Raw genomic sequence first — 22,788 nt, forward strand, 5'->3', positions numbered from 1 at the left:
ATTGTCCCCCAGGTCTTAACATAGCCCTCTCCTGCAGTGGGAAATGGGAATGGAGGTGGTAGTTGTTACTACAGTAGACATGATTTGAAGTGAAGGCAGGGGCTCTTGGAAAGAGTATACTGAGCTCTGCTCTGAGCTAAGCTCCTCTTTCCTTAACGCTGTGCTAACAGGATTTTTCTCCTTGCCCGTCAAACAGCCAGATGTTTTGAATGAGCCTGTCTGCACTGAATAATCTTGCTCTGGAAAATAAATGGAAGTAGGGTCGATTTATCACCTTTCTTTGGTTTTGTGAGAATAGATTGACAGAGATATGTTTAAAACAGATAAACCCCAATTCTTCTCCTTTCACAGTTCACTCACAAGGCCTGAAAAAGGGCCAGATGTGTTTCTGTCACTGTTGGCCTCTGTTTCAATGGCTTGAGGTTTGCATGGTGATTTTAATGTTTGTTTGGTGTCATCCTATCCCATTCGTGTCCCATGTTCCCCCTCCTCCCCCCATTGGATACTACAGTTTGTGATTCTTCTCTACTAATAATGAGAACTATGGAAGCAAATTTTAGCTTGCTGTGAGGCAGACATCTGCAGTCAGTCTGCAGGCCAGATTTTGAAAATCCGGGGTCTTTTTTTCTTCCAGTGCCTAGGGCTTGATGTGCATCTCTGCAGATAATGTGTGTGTGCCCCTCTTCTTACCCCAGTATGTCTGTGACTGTAGAGTCAAGTCTGCACGCAAGAGCTCTTTGTGCAGGCCTGGCTGAGTCACACAAAACAATGAATCTGGTGCCCAAAAGTGTTGCCTCTGTCCTTTTTTTCATTTGGCGCACTTCTCATGTACCTCTGCAGCATGGTTTGGTTGAATTGCTTGAGGACTAAATATAATGAGCATAAAATTATTTTAACAGGGAGTCTGAACAGATATCTTTATGATATAACTGCTAAGAATACGTATTTCTGTATGTGGTGGTGACTGGGAGATGCTTCAGTGGCTCTGAATAGGGGGGGCTCCACTGGAAAGGGGGATGTCTGTTGTTTGGAGTGGCTGTGGCACAGGTCAGACTTCTGATAAGAGTGTGAAGGGAGGATGGTCTCTTGTTTCCATAGCACCTTCTCAGTTGGAGTTCTTCCCTGGGAGCAGTGTGTCTGCTTGTGCTGGACCTCCGTTCCTCAGCCTTGAAAGCAAATGACATTCTTTCTCCCTTTCTGGAAAACATTTTGAAAAAGAAAGCTGTATATTATCAGGATAGGCTTAGGATTATGTTAGACTGGTTTGGCTTTGTTCCATACGCAGATGAGAAGCACATCCACTCATTAGCAAAGAAGCCTCCTTGGACACCACTTCGAAAAGCAGAGGGTTGCTTTGGAGGTTTCTTCTTTTTCCTTCTCGTTCTTATGTAAGATTACTCTTCACCCACTCCTCCAGTAGCGTTACAAACAATAGTAAATGCTGGTAGCATTCAAACTGGCATGAATGGCTTTATTAAAATGATAACGTAGTATGGGACTGACTTTTGTTGCCTGTGTGCTTCAGAAGGGACACAAAGAGGTGATAGTGGTGTTTCTTGGGAGTGCCAGTATTGTTGGCTTGCCCTGACTGGGTAGAAGATGCAAAAGTAGGCTTTGGTAGCTGAAAAAGTCTGAGAAAGCCTGATTTAGCCTGCAAAGAGTGAGGGAGAAATGTTAGATGAGGGCAAATCCCAAAGTTCATTGGCAGGAGTTTCAGCTTGTATGTAATTTACAGGAGCAGATTTTAGTGAAGAGATTAAATTAGTGCCTCTTTCTGAGACAAGTGTGTCTGAGTGCCTCTTTCTAGCAAGAGGCAGGTGCAATTGTACGCATGTCCCTCACCTTGCTGTATTTCTGAGTTACACCAGTTAGAAGATTTACATGAATGTTGTATCAAGAGAAACTAATTGAGTGGCTGCAAGAATGGAGGGTCTTGGGTATCTAGCTCTTAAAGAACTTAAATTCAGGTTTTAAATGTCATTTCTCATATTGTCACTGAATTCTATGATTCCATGATTCTAATTTGCATCCTGCTGCAAAGGCAAAAGTTAGAGCTTCTGAACATTCACAGTCCCTGTACTGTTTGGTGACTAGCGTCCTAGACGCATTTATAATTTCCATTACTTACTCTGTTTCACATTTCGACTTGCCAGTGATTCTTTAGCCGAAGACCTGAATGAAAAAGAAAGAACGTCTAACTTTACAACTGGTATAAACTGTGCACTGCAATATATGGGAGGTTTTTCTCAAAGGGGTTTCAAGTGCTCCTAAAACTTCGTGATGTTCCTGTAATAACTAAATTTGTATCCAAAAGTGTGGGGTTGTTTGTAGTTAGGAGCATTTTTGATTAAGGCTGTGCATGATAAACTTCAATCACAAAGTTGCATTTTTCATGGGAGGAGAAAACAAACATTTCTGGTTATGAGGTTTGGCTTATCCCTAATCCTAGCAACCTCACATCAGATTTTACCTGGACTGATTCATGTCCCCTCCTGGAACTTTCTGAAGAGTAGGGAGAGGCGTTAGCAGACTCTGGCTATTCATGTTCTCTGCTGTACCTTCCTTAGAATTCAGCACAGCTTTGTCAGTCAGTTCTGAATATATCAGACTGGACACAAAGTCTTTCTCTGAAATGTGAAGGTAGAAATGTTATTAAAGTTCCCACTTGCTGATCTGGATGTTTAGGGGTGAATTCAGGAGTTCCCTTACCTCATTTTCAAAGGGCATAAGGACATCAGAGAGACATGTTTTGTTTGCTTTCTGCCTCCCCCCAGCCCACAGCTCCACTGGGAGAGCACGTTTTTCCACCCTGCACCAAACCTGAGTGCGCTGAGGTCTGAGTGACTAATTTCTATGTACTGTCACCTTACGGCTTAGCACAGCCACAACTGGGCCAAGCACACTTCACTGCATCCTATTCCTTCCACCTCAGCAACCCCCTCCAGTTCAGGTCTATGAGAATTTCAGGGGTTTATGCAAATGTACAAGAGCGCATATTTTTCAGAAAGGGATGCAGATGCATGTGTTACCTTTTTTACTTGCCCTTGCGAACCATTTTTGGATCTCGGTAAGTGAATCTGTCTGCAAAATTTCGCTCAGTTTTTCCAGCACCTGGAAGATGTACAGGATGGTTACCATGAAGGAAGAGAAGCTGATTCGCAACAGTTTTTGCATGTGTTTTAGTTAAGCTCTAGCTGTGTGAGTGTGCAGTTCTACAGCTGTGCAAATTGCCTAGCCTAAGATGTCCCATCAGTTTTGCCACGGTGTGAGCTAAGGACAGCAGTCTGCAAAAGGTGATGTTGAGCGAGTGCCATGTACACAGCACTTCAGAGACACAGGAAGGAAATCCTAAGCAGTGTTTACTACATATAAAACCCCTTGCATGTGATGTAATATTTGCAGGCTGGTTTTAGAGAACAAGTTTCAGCCCGTGTGCCAGCTGCATTGCTCCCCCAGTGACTGCCCATAGCAGCTTGTGGTCAGGTGAAGGAAACTCAAGAGTAAATGCTAAATACAAAAGTCAGTAGACTCCGCATTGGGGCAGCGGGGGAAGGGAATCTGACCAATAAAGTCCCATGCCATCCTCAGGAGAAATAAAAATGTGTAACATCATAGGAAGCCATGTACTGTAGCACTCCTGTCTTACCTTTATTTTCTGATCCAGGTAGCTCGAGTCAGAATTCACATTATTCTGGATGCAAGGACTGTAATCCAAGTTGATGAGTGGAGTGGAGGGCTGGGTGAGAGACATGACGTGGTTTCCCTCTCTATTTGCAGGTTGTGCAGAGGCTTGGAATTGTTTTTTCAAAAGCTTTTCCAAAATAGAAAACAACGTGTAAAGGAATGGCTTGACTCCATTTAAGCAGCAATTAAAGGCAACGTGAAGTGTATGGCTAACACGAGTCCCCAGCAAGGCTGTGCAACAGAAAACACATCTAAAACTGTTATTTGGTTGAATATAACCACCTGTAGGTTCATTGGATAGGTTAATTGTTACAGCTTCTAATATACAGTCACTAATAGTAGATATCCGTGGCATAATGCGTAACATTGGAGGAGAATGAAAGTGATGCCAGATAACTACTGATGGAAATCGGATGAGAAAGGGATTAAATCTGGACCCCTGTGCTCTGTTTGCTTTTCCATCATGGGTTTGTAGCATGCTGCTGAGCCACTACTCTTCATTTCTCTGTGTGCAGGCTTCACCAGTCTATTAAAGGACGAGGAATTAAAATGTGATTGGCAGAAGGTTCTGTTTGTAAGTGCAGAGGAAAAGCAAAAGGCAGCTAACAGCTATTAACAAACTAGTTTACTGAGTGAGGCTATATGACGGTATCTGTCCATTATGTAGTTATTTTGCAGCCAAACCACAGTAAATGCAGTTTGAAGAACTGTGTTTTGCATGTATAAATGAACAGTAAAAATAAAGCATGGTCTTTACTATACCCAGCTCAGGAACCACATAACATTTAGAGAGACCCCCACCCCCAGTTAAAAGTAGAAAAGTTAGGAGAAAAGCGAGTCCTTCTTTTTAGCATCTTTACTGCAAAATGTCTTCGTAGTGCCCTCTGCTGTCCAGTAGCAGTGCAGAAACACTTGCATTCCCGTTTTCTCAAGAGTGTGCAATCCTCCTTGTGATACTGTTCGTAACGGAATACTGACTTAGCCCTCAGCTCTCGTACAGTCGCAATAGGGCAGACGAGTAATTAGATAGCCCGCAGCTTGAGACTAAGGAGTTATTGCAGAAAGAATCTTTTACTGGAATTTATGAACACAGCAGCAAAGTTGGACCTCAAGCCCAGTGTGCTGCTTCTACAAAACAGTGTCAGCAAAAGTAAAACTGTTGGCAGTAAGTAATCTAAAGAATCTTTGCGTTGTGAGGGGAGGAAGTTTTTTCTTGTGCTTGTTTGTTGTATAGTGCGACCTTTTTTCCTCAGCAGTTTGAAACAAAGTGAATTTTATTCCCGTCTTCATTGGGTTTGGCCATTTTTCTTGCTAGCAAAGCACAGTGACATTACAGAGCTGAAAGTGATACAGTTATAGCTTAGTTATCACCCTACTTGACACCATCTCCCTTCCAAGCTCTCGTGTTCTACACATGGGATCCTCACATCCCTCCTTTTGGTTCTGCACTGTCCTCCTTAGCAGTCTGAGACTGTCAATTCAGGTTACAGTGTTGAGAAGTGAGAGAGAGAGTGCCAAAATAAAGAGCTGTGTCTTTTTTTCCCTTACCTTTTCAGGTGAAGAAGGGTTATTTTGAATCCTTCCAGGAACATCTGCACATCCTTCTGGAAATCAACAGGCAGAGTGTTTTCTCAAGTTGAAGAATAAAGGCCATAAGATACACCTTATGTTATATTGGGGCGGGGGGCATTTTTAATCGCTAAAATGCACAAGCCATATTTTAGATACCTCTAAGGGGGTCTATTTCTTTCCTTTTTTGCGTGCTTTTACTACCTCACATAGTACATTAATGCAATTGTTTGCTGAGATGCCTAAGAAATCTGAAGAAAATCCTGGAAAGTGTATTTCATGGATACATACTTATAGTGCTGTGTAACTACTACTGCAGAGTGTTGCTTACGGATGGCATAATTGCTGATAATTGTGAAGTTCTTAGATGTCTAGCGTGCATATAATCTCTAAAAGCTATGAAGATGCAAGTGGAATTAGCAAGGAGAAATCTTGTAAAATGTGGTGACTAACACACATAGAAGGGAAGAAATATTTGCCTTTTAAATGTACGTTCGTTGCCCTATGTTCCCTTTACCTGGACCTGAGCTGTGATGACACAGTGCCCTGACTGAGACCCGGTTGCATCTTTAACAGCTCAGGTTCCTCTTCTGCTGCTGTATAATAGGGCAGTTCGGTGCCTCTACTCACGTGTCATGAACTGTGCAGTGCCTAGCTCCCTTCTGTTGCCAGCAGGTGGGAATTCTCTTGAAAAGCTGCTTCGTACAAGGCAGACTGGAGCGTTGTTTAATCCTGTGCAAAAAAATGAAGGATACAGTCTTTACTACAATAAACACCCGCAGTTAACTTAGCAGGTGATCTCCAAGGAGAGTCTCGGCTGGAAGAGTGGAAAACAGGGGTATCAAACCTGAAATTTGTGTGTAATAATACAGGGCTTACGGAATGGTGTGTAGACAGTGAATAAACTTGGCATACTTGAATAGATGGCAGAGGGCCGTAAGCAGTCTGTTACAGAGGAAGGTGTGATCAATCACTACCTGAACAGTGATGACGTTGCAGATAAAATCTGGAGAGTGGCCGGGTAGGGTGAAGAATGCTCATTTCGCAATGCCAGTCAGGAGATAAGAATCATTGTTCTACCTCTCTTAAAAAGCTTGTAGTTTTCAATGAGAGTTGCAGCATTTAATGAAGAACTAGAACCCTCCTTTCTTAGCCAGGGTAAAAGGAATTTTATAAACAACCACTATTTTTATCATTATTGTAAGTCAAACTGGATTTAACATGACAAAGAAGCAGTGCTATTAAGTAGCTGATGAGGATTTTCAGAACCTTGATTCTGTTTAGTATCTGACATAAGACAAATCTTAAGCAGAAAGTAATTACAGCTAAACATTACTGAGAGTACAAATGTATCCACCAAATTAATCTGGCTAAGCCGTGTAAGACTTTGGTCTTTGCTGGCTGTGGCCAGCTTGTCTTTTTTACCAGGTTCTAGAAAAAGAGAGGAGATACACACACAAATACATACTTTATTTTTTATGTGTTCTATGGTTTTACGTTAGGTAGATTTTATATATACATATATATGCACACACAGGTACACAGCGTTGTGTACATTAATATGCTGGGTGGTCGGTCTGAAAGGAGGAGTCTTGCCTTGTTCCTTCAAAGGCACCCCTTCCAAGATGCAAGAAATCCAATTTTCTTCCAGACTGATTTGGTCCTGCATCACCCTTCATCCCTTATTACAGAAGTTGTATCACAGACTCATCAGCTACCAATACCAATCCGGAGGAAATACCTACTTATTCTAACAGTCCCCAAGAAACTCAGCAGAGACCTTTTTTCCCCTTCATGACTCTTCTGTTCCTTCTGCAGTATAAATCTCGCCTTGTATCAGCAATTTTCCTTCAGCCGCTGCCAGAAAGATGTCTTTGTGCAAACCTACAGGGTCAGCTTCTGAAACAAAAGCTAATCCCTAGAAGTACTATTTCGTATGCTGATGCAAATGGCACACTGACTTTGACTTCCTTTCAGGTATAGGCAGAGTAATCACAGCTAGATCTAGTACACAGCAGAGCAGCATGGTGTTTTTAGAGCACCAGGTTACTCTTATTAAATGCTGCATTGTGTAATATGTTGCTCCTGGAAAAGTACAAGAATTATTTAGGTGAGAGTGAAATAGAGAAGAAAATTGTGACAACCTGTCTCTGGCACTTATGGTACACTTGTGAGCACAGAAGGAAAGAGGAAGAAATTATTTTAGCTTGAAGGAAATTATTTTAGTTTAAAAGAAATCCCAGACAGTTGTCCTGGTAAAATAGTTGTAGTTGTACCTTGTAAAGAATTTAGTACTGCTAACCTTTACGTTACCAACCTGAGATTATTCATTGCTGAGGACAGGTAAAGATGCTTAGTGGATTAAAATTAAGGTAATGGCTTTTTTTGATTAAATGCTTCTCTTAGAAACAGGAAACAGGAGCCGTGGGTACTTTTGGAACAAAATCACATTACACTCGCATTTCTCTTTGTGCTTGCCAGGGCAGTTGTCCAGGCTATCTGTGTGGTCCCTCAACAACTCTTACCTGGCATGTGACAGACCATCCTAGGATGGGGAATGTTCCTGGAAAAGTAGTACTTTCCCCCTGAGCAGCTAGGCTGAGAGTAACTTCGGTCATACTTCCACATGTGGTTGAACTGAGGTTCATACACTGACAAGAAATCGGTATTTGTTGTGTAAGCTTTCTTATTCTTTTGCGGAGCGTCTTTCTGCAGAGCAGGTTGGCTCTTCTGCTGATTGCCTGAGGCCAAACACTGGAGGTGAAGTAAAGAACATGAACTCACATAGACTGAAAGGTAGTGGAAACTTCAATTACTCTTTTTCTTGTTATTTCTACCTCTTTCATATACAATTTGGAGAAGCACAGGAGGGTGGAAGCAAGCTACCTACTGCTCCACTCCTAGGTAGTTACCTCGGGCAACCAACGCTGCTTGTGTGTGCCGCTCCTTCCTGTGCATATCTGAGACACCTTTTCGTAGTAACAGACTGTATTGAAGTAGGGGGAGTGGATTGCTTTCTGACTTGTGACAAGAACTGCAGGGACAAGTGATGACAGCAAAGGAGACATCAAGGCCTTTTTGGTTTCTATCTTTGCTAAGGGTTGTGTATGCAGAGGGGCAGTCCCATGTCTCTTAGTAGTTGATATCTGTTCTAGATTTTGGTTTTAGGGGTTGAATAATAGACTAGTAGCTTATTACCATTAACTTGTTTGGTTTTTTTCCTTTCCTGTAGTAGCAGTCATTAATGTTCACACTGTTCTTTGCCTCTGGCACTTGCTTAGAATACTCAGTACCATAACGTCTAAGATTGGGAACATCCTAAGAATGGCAGTTTATTGGAGGCACCTTGCAGATGTCACACGGAAGAGTTACATCAGGAGAGACTCGAGCTAAGTAAGGCAGCCCAGTCTGCTCCCTGTATAACAACCAGCGCAACTAAGAAAAGGTGACAGGTGATAGTAGTAGGTGACACTCTTCTGAGAGGTACAGAGGCACCCATTTGCTGAGCTGACACACTCTCTAGAGAGGCGTGCTGCTTACTGGGGGCTTGTATCAGGGATATCACCAGGAGACCACCAAGCCTTGTACAGTTGCTGTTGTTTCATGTGGGCACCAGTGATACAACCAGGAGCAGTCTGAGGAGTATCAAGAAGGATTACAGAGCCCTGGGAGCGGCGGTAAGGGACTCTGGAGCACAGGTCGTTTTTCGTCAGTCCTCCCAGTCAAAGGGAAGGGGTTTGAAAGAGCCAGTCAAACCTGGCAAATCAACAAATGGTTATGGGACTGGTGCCACAGCCAGGGGTTCGGCTACTTAGACCATGGGACTCGCTTTGAGAAACGTGGCCTACTGGTGGCTTGATGGGGTCCATCTGTCAGAGAAGGGGAAGAGCATCTTCGGTCACAGGCTTGCCAAGCTGGTGAAGAGAGCTTTAAACTAAAGTTGCCGGGGGAAGGGAACCTCAATCCATCCCACTCGTACCAGTTTGATGCCAGTGCCAGCAGTGAATGCCCAGAGCCTAGAAAGGGATCACAGGTCAGCAGGAGAGCACCTGAAGAGCAGCACAAAGGAATTCCAGTCACTCCAGCCAGTAAGTCAGCTTCATCGGGGGCCCAGCTTAAATGCCTCTATGCAAACAAACGTAGCATGGGGAATAAACAAGAGGAGTTAGACACGTGCGCATGCCTGCAGGGCAATGATCTTATTGGCATCACGGAGACATGGTGGGATGGCTGCTATGACTGGAGTGTTGGAATGGAAGGATACAGGCTCTTTAGGAACAACACGCAGGGGACACAAGGAGGTGGTGTCACCCTCTATGTCAATGACCAGGTGGAGCGCGTGGAGCTCTGCCTGGGGATGGATGAGGAGCTGACCGAGAGCTTATGGGTCAGGATTAAAGGGAGGGCAGGGACAGGTGACATTATAGTGGGGGTCTGCTACAGGCCACCCGACCAGGAAGACAGAGCAGATGAGACCCTCAGGAGCAGCCTCACGTTCACAAGCCCCGGACCTCATGGGGGACTTCAACCACCCCAATATCTGTTTGAGAGACAACCCAGCAGGGCATAAGCAATCCAGGAGGTTGCTGGAAGGCGTTGATGATAACTTCCTTCTCCAAGTGATGGAGGAGCCAACAAGGAGAGGTGCTGTGCTGGACCTTGTTCTCCCCAACAAGGAGAGGCTGGTGGGGAATGTGAAGCTCAAGGGCAGCCTTGGCTACAGTGACCATGAAATGGTGGAGTTCAAGATCCTTAGGGCAGCAAGGAGAGCGCACGGCAAGCTCGCTACCCTGGGCTTCAGGAGAGCAGACTTTGGCCTCTTCAGGGGTCTGCTTGGTAGAGTACCATGGGATAAAGCCCTGGAGGGAAGAGGGGCCCAAGCAAGCTGGTTAGTATTCCAGGGTCACCTCCTCCAAGCTCTGGAGTGATGCCTCCCAACAAAGAGGAAGTCAAGCAAAAACACCAGGAGGCCTGCATGGATGAACAAGGAGATCCTGGACAAACTCAAACACAGAAAGGAAGCCTACAGAGGGTGGCAGCAAGGACAGGTAGCCTGGGATGAATACAGAGAAATTGTCCGAGCAGCCAGGGATCAGGTTAGGAAGGCTAAAGCCCTGATAGAATTTAACCTGGCCAGGGCCATCAATGGCAACAAGAAAAGCTTCTATAGGTACATTGGTGATAAAAGGAAGGCTAAGGAAAATGTGGGCCCTCTCTGGAAGGAAATAGGAGACCTGGTTACCCGGGACATGGAGAAAGCTGAGGTACTTGATGACTTTTTTGCCTCAGTCTTCACTGGCAAGTGCTCCAGCCACACTGCCTGGGTCACAGAAGGCAAAGGCAGGGAGTGGGAGAATGAAAAACCGTTGGGAGAAGATCAGGTTCGAGACTATCTAAGGAACCTGAAGGTGCACAAGTCCATGGGACCTGATGAGATGCATCCATGGGTCCTGAGGGAACTGGTGGCTGAAGTGGCTAAGCCACTATCCATCATATTTGAGAAGTCCTGGCAGTCTGGGGAAGTTCCCACAGGCTGGAAAAGGGGAAATAAACCCCCCATTTTTAAAAAGGGAAAAAAGGAAGACCCGGGCAACAACAGGCCAGTCAGTCTCACCTCTGTGCATGGCAAGATCATGGAGTAGATCCTTCTGGAAACTATGCTACGGCACATGGAAAATAAGGAGGTGATTGGTGACGGCCAGCATGGCTTCACTCAGGGCAAATCATGCCTAACAAATTTGGTGGTCTTCTACAACAGGGTTACAGCGTTGGCGGATAAGGGAATAGCAACCTGGATTTGTGCAAAGCATTTGACACTGTCCCACACAGCGTCCTTGTCTCTAAATTGGAGAGACATGGATTTGATGGATGGACCACTTGCTGGATAAGGAATTGGCTGGATGGTCACACTCAAAGAGTTGTGGTCAATGTCTCAATGGCCAAGTGGAGACCAGTGACGAGTGGCATTCCTCAGGGGTCGGTATTGGGATCAGCACTGTTTAACATCTTTGTCGGCAACACGGACAGTGGGATTGAGCGCACCCTCAGCAAGTTTGCCAACGACACCAACCTGTGTGGTGTGGTCGACACGCTGGAGGAAAGGGATGCTATCCAGAGGGATCTTGACAGGCTTGAGAGGTGGGCCTGTGCGAACCTCATGAAGGCCAAGTGCAAGGTCCTGCACATGGGTTGGGGTGATCTCAAGCACATATACAGGCTGGGCAGAGAATGGATTGAGAGCAGCCCTGCGGAGAAGCACTTGGGGGTGTTGGTTGATGAGAAGCTCAACATAACCCAGCCATGTGTGTTTGCTGCATCAAAAGAAGCGTCACCAGCAGGTCGAGGGAGGTGATTCTCCCGCTCTACTCCACTGTCGTGAGACCCCACCTGGAGTACCGTGTTCAGCTCTGGGGCCCCCAACGTATGAAGGACATGGACCTGTTGGATTGAGTCCAGAGGATGGCCACAAAGATGATCAGAAGGCTGGAGCACCTCTCCTGTGAAGACAGGCTGAGAGAGTTGGGGTTGTTCAGCCTGGAGAAGAGAAGGCTCCAGGGAGACCTTACAGTAGCCTTCCAGTACCTAAAGGGGGCCTACAGAAAAGCTGGAGAGGGACTTTTTACAAGGCCATGTAGTGATAGGATGAGGGGTAATGGCTTCAAACTGAAAGAGGGTAGATTTAGATTAGATGTAAGGAAGAAGTTCTTCACTGTGAGGGTGGTGAGGCACTGGAACAGGTTGTCCAGAGAAGTTGTGGATGCCCCGTCCCTGGAAGTGTTCAAGGCCAGGTTGGATGGGGCTTTCAGCAACCTGGTCTGGTGGAAGGTGTCCCTGCCCATGGTGGGGGGGTTGGAACTAGAAGATCTTTAAGGTCCCTTCCAACCCAAACCATTCTATGATTCATTCTGGGATTCTATGATTCATTCTAAGATGCAAATATAAGAAATTCACCTGTAAGGGCTGCTGATTGTAAGAGCCTGGATGGGCTGAGAATGGAATAAGCATTTGTCAGTTATCTGTTGGGGTCAGGAAGCAGCATATTTTAAGGAATATGTGGAGAAAAGAGGGTTGGCAAAGGACAGGACATCTGTTTAAGCAGCTCTTAATGTTTTGCATGGTTACATTTTTATTCCATAACTACATCTGACCAGGGGAGAAACTCAAGTGAACTGACAGATTTTGCAATGCGCATAGAAGGTCCACAGACGTGAGAAGGCTTGCCCAACTGAAATCAAAAAGTATAAATTCCATAGTTGAAGGTCTTGTGTTAAGGTCATCCTATGCCCTGACAAACCAAATGGGGCAAGGTCAGTGTTAGTCACCTGTGAGTCATCACATTTCAGTGCACGAGGAGGCAGGGTGGAAGCTACGGTTCATACAAATGGTTTGTAGCTTACAGCAAGCTCATCCTTTTTTTTTTTTTCAAATTTAAAATACCTGTATCTCCTGATATCAAAAGTAAAAATACACATCTTCTGATTTTGGTTGTAGTGGATAGATTGAACAATGAAGTAATGAAAATGGCTATTTTGTGTAACATCCTGATTGCATTTGTATTTCTCAGCCAACTTTTATAACTTAAAAAAAAAAAAATTAATTGGGAGACTAGCTTTTCCAAACCCTTATAAATTTTTTTACCATAAAATATCCTCTCCATATGCTTAAGATTAGATGCTTACTCGAAATAGTGTATAAAGTAACTTGGAAGAGCAGAAAACACTTTCTTTATTCTGGGCCTTCTGTTTTTCTACATAATCCTACTTACATTTTTGTGTTGGCTACCTATAAAGGACTAACTATATCTAACTGAAGTTTTTTAAAATTAAGTTCATGTGGGAGGGTTTTCTTCTTTAATAAATTGTTTAGTGGGTTTTCTTTGGTAATCTAAACTGTCTTGTGAAACATACTTCTAGAATCTCACTAGTTATTTAGCAACCTCAGAGTATTATATACAATAATTGCTTGTACAATATGTTTTGGGGATTTTAGGCGTGTTACTTTACCAAAACAGCAACTTACGACATTGTTAATATTTAAATTAGTAGAATTAAATGCAGCGATACCATGAACAATTGGATGTTTGACAGAACAATGTTACCAGCCAGCACTGTCATTTTTGTATTGTAGGTAAAATCACACACAAAATGTTGATTATCATTGCAGCATTCAAAAATACTTAAAGGCTTCCTGTTTCCTTACAAAGGATGTGTACAACAGTTATTTAGAGTAGTCTTATATCTGATTGTGCTAATGGGTTCTTGAGAAAAAATGAAACTTAGGTCATTTATTGCTTTTTCACTAGTTCTCAGTCTGTACCTGGAAAGTGTGTAAGTGATGTAATGGACAGAAAGGTCTAACTACCTGAGAAACAGCGCAGTAGAGGTCCTCCTTGGCAGGATGCTGAGTCAGCAGTACCTTTTTGCCTGCTGCAGCAGGTAACATTCACCCTGTAGCAGGGATTCACGTCTTTCCTTGGGTAGGGGTCTTCAGCTGAGCGAGCAGCAGCCTGGCTTGTCTGCTCTGCTGAGCAGCTGTGACAGGCGCAGGGCTGGTGATCCGGGGAGGTTCTAGAACCGATTCTGTTGACAATTCTGAACTGTGCGCCACCATGGCAGCAGCACAGCCACATCTTTTGCCTGACGTTAGCAGAGGGAAGAGCTTGTGTACCTCCATCCTTTATGTTTTTAGCACTCTTCCTCTTTAACGTGAGGATATTCGTGACCAGAAATAACCGATTTCTGTAGAGAATTAATACTTGCATGTGGACACAGAAAAAAAGGCTTTGCACAGGACTATAAAATCACCTGACCTTGGGGTTTTGTGTTCAAGAAAATTCATACTTTTGGACAAGATTTTAGGGATGATTTTTTCTAGAGTACAAGTGCAGTGCTACATAGTTTCAACAGGTGAAATTGTCATCATCAAGTAGGGTTAATGGGGTTAAATGAGTAAGTGTAAAAATGTATTTTCAGGCATTGACCAGTAAGGATCTTAAATGTAGTCATGCGATTGCAGTTTGAATCTAGTAACAGGAAGAAAATCTAGAAATCTACATTGCAGTGTGGCCACTGTTTATTGCCGGAGATTTCTCCAACGGTGCTTTGTCCACAAAAACAAGATTCCTGCTACACTGAAGTTGCAACTCCAGTACACTTTTCAGGTCGCCTTAGAAACCCTCCAAGTTTACAAGCGTTATTATGTAGACTCAGACACTAAGTCACAGGATATTTTGTGTGTCTGGGTTTCACAGGCTCCTATTTCCTTACCACTGCTCATATTCCAGAAAGCACAGCTGTCGGAGATGACTTTTCCCTCCCTGTGATGATGGACCAGAATCAGTGCTTTTGGTCGCACAGGGGGGCCATAGCAGTCCATTAGCTTGTGGTCTCCAGGTGCAGCTATTTCAGGACATTGTACCTGTGAGTGACTGATACTCATTTAATTTTTTGTTGGTTTTGTAGGTTTTGCAAGCCATCTTGGGAACAAAGAAGAGGGTAAAAACTTTGGCTCATCAATAAATTACATTTAAGTTGCTCGTCATGATTTTAAGGTCTTTTGCAGAAAAATGGGGCACACTTTCTTTTTGTACTCAGCAGAAGTGGGAATATATGGCATTGTCCACAAGAAGTTGGAGAAAAGCAATAAATGGAAGAAGTGTGGGGAGGTTTTTTTACACTTGGGGGGGAAAAAGAGGAGTCTGACTGGTGTGACTCTTTGTCATTACAACGAACGTTTGGATAACTTACAGGCTAAGATGCTATGGAATCTTTTCAAGAAGAGAAGGCAGCTGATAGCAGAAGCTGTAAGAAAGGGTCCATGCAGCTGCTAGCTTCTGATCCTGCAACCCAAAATGGCCTGTTACCATTTGCTTTGTTGTAAGGCCCATGTAGAGAAGAGGCTGTTGTCGCGGAGGCACAGAGGTAGCATGAAGCACGGGCTGATTTTGAGTTGTCACATGTGGGGACACAAAGTGTCAGGACCTGTGGGGCATGTGTTAAGATGTACATTTTGTTCCTGAAAACACTTTTATCAATTCTTTTTAAATAAAGCCAACAAGGTTGGCATGAAATTGTGGATCTACTTCCTCATGAATCCTCTGCGTCTATAGATGGGGGAAGAGCACAAGAGAGCCAGAGTTAACAGAAAATACCTGCATCTTTGCTACATGTAAGAAACAGCGGGGCATTGTTGCAAGGAAGGATTCAAGAAATTCAAAGAATGTGGAAGGGACTGCAAGGTAGAAGTCTTTCATACTTCTGTTCAGTTAATTTTTGAGTAACTATGACAACAAAATGGCTTACTGGGGACCACGACTGTCTGCCTACAGAACAGAGTGCAAGCTGCAAACCTTGTTTTTCCAGTATACTTAATTTTTTATAATCGCTTGGGATTTACAAGTAGTTGCTATAAAAGCAACCTAAGCAAATAGCCAGCTGGACTCACTAAAAGGGAGCTGCCATTAAGATCTCACATAGTGCAGTATTGTCTTTATCCAAATACAGCAAATGAAAGTGAGGTTCTGGAACAGCACTTCCCTGAGATGCAGTACAAGGAGCTTAACTTTATTTGGTAAACCGATGACAGGGATCATTTGGGAAAACTTTTGGTTTTTACAAAGCAGAGGGATAGATTCATTGACTGGGAAATACAATCTAATTCAGTGACTAGGATGCCTATGGAGAGGTACTACTGCTGATGCTGCAAGACAACGTCATAATGTGTTAAACGTTGAAGAGATGATGACATATCTAAAAGGAGAAAGGGAGAATTGATCGAGTCAGGTGAAGAGCAGTAGTGTTAGTTGCCAAAGTTATGTGTTCTGTGATGTTTGGATACCGTATGGTTCCCTTATTCAGCTCAGCCAGTTGATTTCAGTGGGAGGTGAAAGGATGAAATATTATTAAGGTATTGGAATCTGCCAGTAATTCTGGCACTTTGCCTTTTCACACTTTCCCCAGAGCTGACCCATATTTCTTCCACTATAGTGCTATAAAAATACTAAGATGATTTTTAAATTTTAAAAGGAATAGCTCTTTTGGACATGTATTTTGTTGCTGTATGAAAAACATTTTCCAAATGTTAATTGAGGTTGACATTGAAAAAAAAAGGTTGAATTCGTGCCTGGGTCCACCAGTTTAGACATAATGAAGGATCTTAAGTTACTCTTGAAACTTATTCTTATCTATATCTTCACATCAGTTATCTATACCATCTTTACCTTGGACCGCCCTCGAGGAGTCTGGGCTCAACGTGAAGTCCTATTTTCAAAAGCCTAAGTCTTGTGGAAAGCAAGAAAGATTTGGCACATAAGCTGGGTGGATACATAGGGAAAACTCAGAGCTAGATTTGGGGATTTGCATGTACAGAATATCAAATCCAAGGATTTATGCAATGCCTATCTGTATAGGAAAACAGCTATGATGTTCTGTAGAAGTGTAAAACTGAGCTGGAGAATTAAGTTTTAAAGGTACATTAGATCTTGCACCCAGCTAGAACTCAGAAGTTGAGAAAGATGGGGCAGATAGAGCAGAGCATTACAGATTTCTTTCAGCTTTGGATCAAACAGCAACTGAAATCTTGAAATAAAAGGCTGGCTGAAAATGCTTTGGGAGTTATTGATAAAAGTCTTGGTGAAAGGTAGTTGAAAGAAGTCTGGATTGGTGGGTGATTCCAGCAATTTCCTTTGGTTTCAAAATTTGTTAATGTTTCTTAAAGCAGTGGTTCTCGGGAGGGGCTATCTTTGTGTCCGTGGGAAGGTGCTTCTGAAAGACCTCTAGTCAAAGCTGGAGAGACACAATATCTGTTCCAAATGGCATCCAACTTCTTGATTAAAAAAAAATAGATTATAGAGTAAGCAGCTTTAGCTACAGTCCTGGTAGCAGTCCTGTGCAATTTCCTATGCAATTCAGAGGATTATGACCTACATAAAGATCTACAGTAAAGTAAAACCATGAACCACTTTGTTGTCCCCATTCCCACAATTCCCAACTCCAGCTCTATAGTGATAGAGAAAGAAGCATTCAGGATCATATCATGGAGATACAAAGATAACTTTCTCAGTGCCAGATGTTCTTCAGGCAAAAGAAATACCATCTCTGTTTTCAATTGCATTTGTGGCAGTTGCTAGCTAAAATCAGTTTACGAGCAGAACAGCCTGGGACAATAAATAGCAACTGTGAGTAAATACTGACAAAACAAACAGAAATGGTAGATAAAAGCCTCTGATCTTTCTATGTTCAAATATCTCCAGGCTGCGAGGGGAGGGGCTGCTGTAACATTTGAAGATCTGGATCCTTTCATGAACTGCCAGTTGGGAGACATTGCAAGGCAGTTATTATCAGTGCTTACTATCAATTGGGAACCTGCTTCCTCATGACGGAATTCCATGATTTTATCACTCCTTTCAGGAGTGGATTTAGTGTGTTCAGTAATGCCAGATATGATTATTTAACAAGTAGGAACATTTATTCAGTGGTTAAGTGCCCCTCTTGGTTCTGATTTCAGGCTAAAATCAGGCAGTAAATTGCTTTGCTTCTCTAAGCTTTTTCTTTCCACCTATTTATTTTACTGGTACCTGACAACCATAATTGCATTTCTGATCCAAAGATATGCTGGTGGTGGGCATAAAGTTTCCTCCAGCTCCCCTTGTACAGTGGCGCGCACAGAAAAGGTGAGGTGGGACTGAAAAGGAAAGCCAACAAAGCTCTACAGGCAGCACATACTGCTGGCTTTGGAGATCACTAAATGTACTTTAATTTTTTTTGTTTGCATTTTGGATTTACATATTGTATGCAAGTTATAGCACTGGTTGGCACTCTGGTGTTCTAGCTTGTGGCATGTTATTTAAGAAAGCACATTTATTCCTTGTTTGCAATCTACAGGCCTGGCTGTCTTATTCTCAAGATTTTCAAGATGGACACACTTGCATATTTCAGGCATGGCCCACTAAGGCATTGCACTGGAAGCAGAGATTAATCACTGTACTGTTTTATAATAGGAAAAGACAAGAAATTAGTTTCTGGTAACACAAATAAATACTCACCTGCAGTGTTCTCAAGCATTTCTTAAAGAAAAATCCTTCTTTGAATCCTAGCTTCAGCTACACAAAGTTAACAAAACTGTAGAAAAATAGGCAGGGAAGTTCTCTGCTTCACCCTGCTGTCCCCAGGGAAGATCAGCTCTGGCACACTTGTCTAACCAGGTCTTACAGACCTCCAAGATGATGGTGCCACACCATCTCCAAGCAATCTACCTTTTTTGCTATCCATGCCCAGAGGAAGTTTTTTTTCTGCAGTGTAATTTGAATCTTCCTTATTTCAGTGTAAGTCAATTTTTTCCCTGGCCACCATGGAGATGGAGAACAGAACATGAAAAAGAAAAGCTGCACAGAAGCTCTAGAAGAATATGATCCCTGTGTTTCACCATCAGACATCATTGCTCTGCTTATGAAAGCTCTGATTTTCATTGCTGAGCTTTGAAGTTTTGGATACTGCCAGAACTATTACTCAGCAATCCTGAGCAGCTGCTGAACAGCAGAATACATCCAGAGATCTTTACACCTGTCTAACAAAACATTAGAAAGGCAATAAAGAAAGTATGGCTTGATGAACCTGAGAAGAAAGTCTCAGAAGCAGGAAATATGAAGGGGATATGGCAGAAAGTCAAACCTTCTGGATGAAATAGGCAAACTTAACTTTAGTGGCATGCAACAGGGAGGTCACAGCAAGGTGCCATAAGTAAGCCTGTTGTCTCGTTCCCTTCCCACTGAGACTCAGCCCCCCTGGTTGTGGGTGGGACGTGACAGATCTACTAGATTTCTGAAGTCAGGGACCCCAGCAGCATTCATCTGCACCTGTGCTGTGCCAATTTCCCAAACACTGTACTACTGCAGGTTAGTGTACTGGCCCCCTGCTTGTCCTTTTCCTGGATTCAGGTCAATCTATCTTTAATTTGGTTTCCACATAGACTCCTGTCCCCTGTCATATATGCTCATTGACCCTATGTTTGCTTATGGAGCAATTGTGTTTGATTCTAGACTTTTCAGGAGGGCATCTGAATTATTTGAGTGGAAAAGAGCCTCTCTGAGTAATCCCATCTTAGGGGCTTTCAGTCAAGAAGTTGGCCACTGATGGTGTTTTTTGCAGTACAAGCTGGCATGCTGCACAGGGGTGTAGCTGGCCAAGGGGATCCACACTGACCAGTTATTCCAAAAACGCACATCAGCACCTCAGCTCAGGGCGGTCTTGAGGCACTTTGACTGCCAGCTGCAGCTGGGAGAGTGGCTGTGCCCACTCTTTGTGCCCCAGAGCCAAGGAACTCAAAAAGAAAATAGCCTGAAGTGCCGCCTAGGACTATTGGGCTTGCCTTTGAAATATTGTTACCTACTGACATCTGTCCCTTTTCTGGAACTGCTTCATAACCTGAACCTTCCTGTTGGAAGCTTCAAGAAAGATCAGGTATCAGCTATTTAAATGCATAGTTAGCTGAAAATCAATGGATGGATGACGATGTAAACATGTATTGGTTTATCGGTACTGTCACGCTGCTGATGCACACTTTGCAGTGATGTAGATGGCTGTAACAACACATTTGGAGGTTAATCTGTTTTGAATCATTAAGGTGGTAGCTCAGTGCGAGCGCTGTCACAGAACTTCCAGAGGAAGATTCTGCTGTGCACTGGGCAGATTTAGGTGGCTTGTGTGAATTAACAATGCATTTACCTATTTGTAAAATAGATCTTGAAGATGGCATTCCTAAAATCCTTAGAGCTTGAGGATAAGGTCAGAGAAGTTTGAAGAGTTCCAGCATTTCTTTGATTTAAACAAAACTTTTCACTGCTCAGGATATGTCATAGATCCAGCATGCAGCTCATTAGGTAATCACACTGAAGATCATAGGTTCACCGTGCTGTTATTGGTGTTGGTTCATATTATTGGAAAGTATCCATTTACCGTGCAGGGGGATTTTAAAATAAGCTTTGAGTAAGCACACATTCTTCTTGTGATAAGTTACTCTGAAAGGTAGAGATGAACTTCAGTATGACTTCCAAATCTAAGGCTGACTAAAATTTGGCCCATCTTTGAAATGTGTAGTTTAATTGTCTCTCTTTCAAGAAGGTAGCTCTGTTAGCTGGAACAGCGTCTGCTACTGACACTCCTAAAGCCAGTATATAATAAAGCTGTTGATTCATACTCATTCCCTTTTGTTCCTTTTTGTTTTTCACTTGGCTGTGATTTTTCAGAGACCTAAAAGGAAGATAAAAGGCATTATTTAAAAAGGGGGTGTTCATACTTGATTCAGTACTCTCCTTAGATATTATTTTCCTCTTCAAATTTTTTTAATACTTGCTCTAAACGCACAGACTTTCATAACTGGTGTCCAGCTAATTTGCAGCAGCTTCCACCTTTGGCTTTTGTTCTTGAGCTTACTAAAATGAATGAGGCATTGTCCCCTGAGCAATTTACTTATTTTCTGTGTGTTCTGGGAATGTATTGGTGTTTATTTCTGCAAGTCTTTGTTTATCTCCTCACAAAACTGGATGTCATCATCCCGTGCTTGCTTAATTCAGCTCCATTGCCTTGTCATGCACATTTGTATAACCTTCAGATATGGTGCCTAAGCTGTTTGAACAGGTTTCATTTGACCTGCCCTGCATGCTAGCTCTGGATCTTACCTGCTGCTCCATTTTATCTCTGCACTTCATACTAATGAGCACCTGCAGTGTTTCATGTACCTGATCCTTTGGACATCTGTCGTGGTTTAACCCCAGCCAGCAGCTAAGCCCGACACAGCCACTTGCTCGCTCCCCGCCCCCCCCCCCCCCCCCCGCAGTGGGATGGGTGAGAAAATTAGAAGAGTAGAAGTGAGAAAACTCATGGGCTGAGATAAAGACAGTTTAATAGATAAAGCAAAAGCCACGCACGCAAGCAAAGCAAAACAAGGAATTCCTTCACCACTTCCCATCGGCAGGCAGGTGTTCAGCCATCTCCAGGAAAGCAGGGCTCCATCACGCGGAACGGTTACTTGGGAAGACAAACACCATCACTCCGAACGTCCCCCCCTTCCTCCTTCTTCCCCCAGCTTTATCTGCTGAGGACAATGTCATATGGTCTGGGATATCCCTTGGGTCAGTTGGGGTCAGGTGGGTCCCAGCTGTGTCCCCTCCCAACTTCTTGTGCCCCCCCAGCCTCCTCGCTGGTGGGGTGGGTTGAGAGGCAGAAAAGGCCTTGGCTCTGTTTAAGCCGTGCTCAGCAGTAACGAAAATATCCCTGTGTTATCAATCAGCACTGTTTCCAGCACAAATCCAAAGCATAGCCCCATACTAGCTACTACTACGAACATTAACTCTACCCCAGCCAAAACCAGCACAACATCCTTAAATGTGCAGGTGGAAAAATACAAAGGGGCTGAGCAGTCACAGCTTCTGTACTGTGTATGGTGGGACTTCAGAAATATTGCATTTTTTTTCTATCATCTACCACTAACCTGTGGAGCCCAGAGCTGAATCTTTTGTGGTTATCAAGTTCTGAAGAGTAAGAAGTGACTTGTAAAGGAGTAACTTGGAAATTGCTATCACACAGTAGGAAGAAATGCTGAATTTTCAACTTAAAGACCCTCCAGAAGGCTAAAACTATATTTGTTTGTTTATCTTTTAACAGCTAAATCACTGTCTAAAACAAAACATACACGTACCTTGGTAAGCTTAAAAATAAATATTAACAGTGTAGATGCAGGAAAAAGAAACCAATTTTTAAAAATGCTTAAATATTAGCTAAAGATAATATGCATTTTATTATTTGCAGGGCAGAATGTATTGTTGCTGCTAAAACTGTGATGCATAACTGCCCTTAAAAGCTTTTTTTCTGTAAAGAGTTAGGTCACTTGTGCTGTGATTATAATATTCTCCTGTTAAATTGGGTTAGGTTCAGTGCGGAAGAACTAATTTTGTTTATGTTAAATAAAGGCTGTTTCAGAAACCGCTAGCTCTCTTTTTACCTGGAGTCAAGTTCCTGCATTGATTCAGGAAAGCAAGCGATGCAAGGCTGCTCAGCTCTGGTAGGAGTGAGGAGTGGGAAGCAAGCTGTACTGCCTGTGAAGTAAAGAAGAACCACCTTCCACTACAAGCGCCTGTAGTCAGAAACTGTAGCTATGGCTACAGTCTGCTGAGCATGATCAGTGTTTCATGTCCTTTGCCTGAGTTACAGTCCCCAAGTGAGGATGACCTGGAGTTGCATGAACGGGCCTTTGTTTGCTGCTCCTAACTTCTGTGTGCAAGCTCACCAGCCATTAACAACTCCAGTTCTTTCTCTTCTGCCTCTGTCGCTACATTTCACTGGGAGCTGCTGAGGTTAATAAATCACTGGAGAGAGAACATTAGTGCCACATGTTCAGTTGGGCAAAGTGAGATAAAAAAACAATAAAGGAATTATGTCTCATATTTTAATTGCGTAAAAAGGAATACAATACGTAAATAAGCATAGAGAAAAAATTCTCTTCATAGTGAACTGCCCTAAAAGGGGGGAGGATGGCTTCTAG

The 22,788-nt window shown here is 43.2% G+C and overlaps 2 protein-coding genes across 8 annotated transcripts in view; one reads left to right on the forward strand and one right to left on the reverse strand.

Annotated features, from left to right (window-relative positions):
* Nucleotides 1–22,788, forward strand: part of LOC104311110 (alcohol dehydrogenase 1) — a 58,822-nt gene that overhangs the window by 18,398 nt on the left and 17,636 nt on the right. Inside the window, exon 1 of one of the 7 annotated variants that reach the window (XM_069784118.1) lies at nucleotides 13,556–13,688. The exons of the other annotated variants lie outside the window; for them this stretch is intronic. The gene's annotated coding sequence lies outside the window, so the exon portion shown is untranslated. Of the gene's footprint in view, nucleotides 1–13,555; nucleotides 13,689–22,788 lie in introns of those variants that run through there. 7 annotated transcript variants of the gene reach the window in all.
* On the reverse strand, nucleotides 499–18,866 carry C1H4orf17 (chromosome 1 C4orf17 homolog). The gene is made up of 9 exons (XM_069784162.1): nucleotides 18,296–18,866; nucleotides 7,779–8,007; nucleotides 5,884–5,985; nucleotides 5,233–5,288; nucleotides 3,647–3,811; nucleotides 3,030–3,111; nucleotides 2,471–2,627; nucleotides 2,129–2,172; nucleotides 499–1,197 (listed from the first exon to the last, which is right to left on the reverse strand). The coding sequence occupies exons 2-9, from the start codon at nucleotides 7,879–7,881 to the stop codon at nucleotides 1,106–1,108; spliced, it is 801 nt and encodes a 266-aa protein (XP_069640263.1). The 5' UTR covers nucleotides 7,882–8,007; nucleotides 18,296–18,866; the 3' UTR covers nucleotides 499–1,105.

This window comes from Haliaeetus albicilla, chromosome 1 (genome assembly GCF_947461875.1).
Source record: "Haliaeetus albicilla chromosome 1, bHalAlb1.1, whole genome shotgun sequence".
NCBI classification, from domain to species: Eukaryota; Metazoa; Chordata; class Aves; order Accipitriformes; family Accipitridae; genus Haliaeetus; species Haliaeetus albicilla.

What these genes read in the sequence shown, in the direction of transcription:
- C1H4orf17 (XM_069784162.1), bottom strand. Translation starts at nt 7,881, where the DNA reads ATGTGGAAGTATGACCGAAGTTACTCTCAGCCTAGCTGCTCAGGGGGA. An exon ending in CACTGCACAGTTCATGACAC is followed by an intron (nt 5,289 to 5,883) that starts GTGAGTAGAGGC and finishes GTTGATTTCCAG; the next exon opens with AAGGATGTGCAGATGTTCCT. An exon ending in GGGGACATGAATCAGTCCAG is followed by an intron (nt 2,173 to 2,470) that starts GTAAAATCTGAT and finishes TTTTTCATTCAG; the next exon opens with GTCTTCGGCTAAAGAATCAC.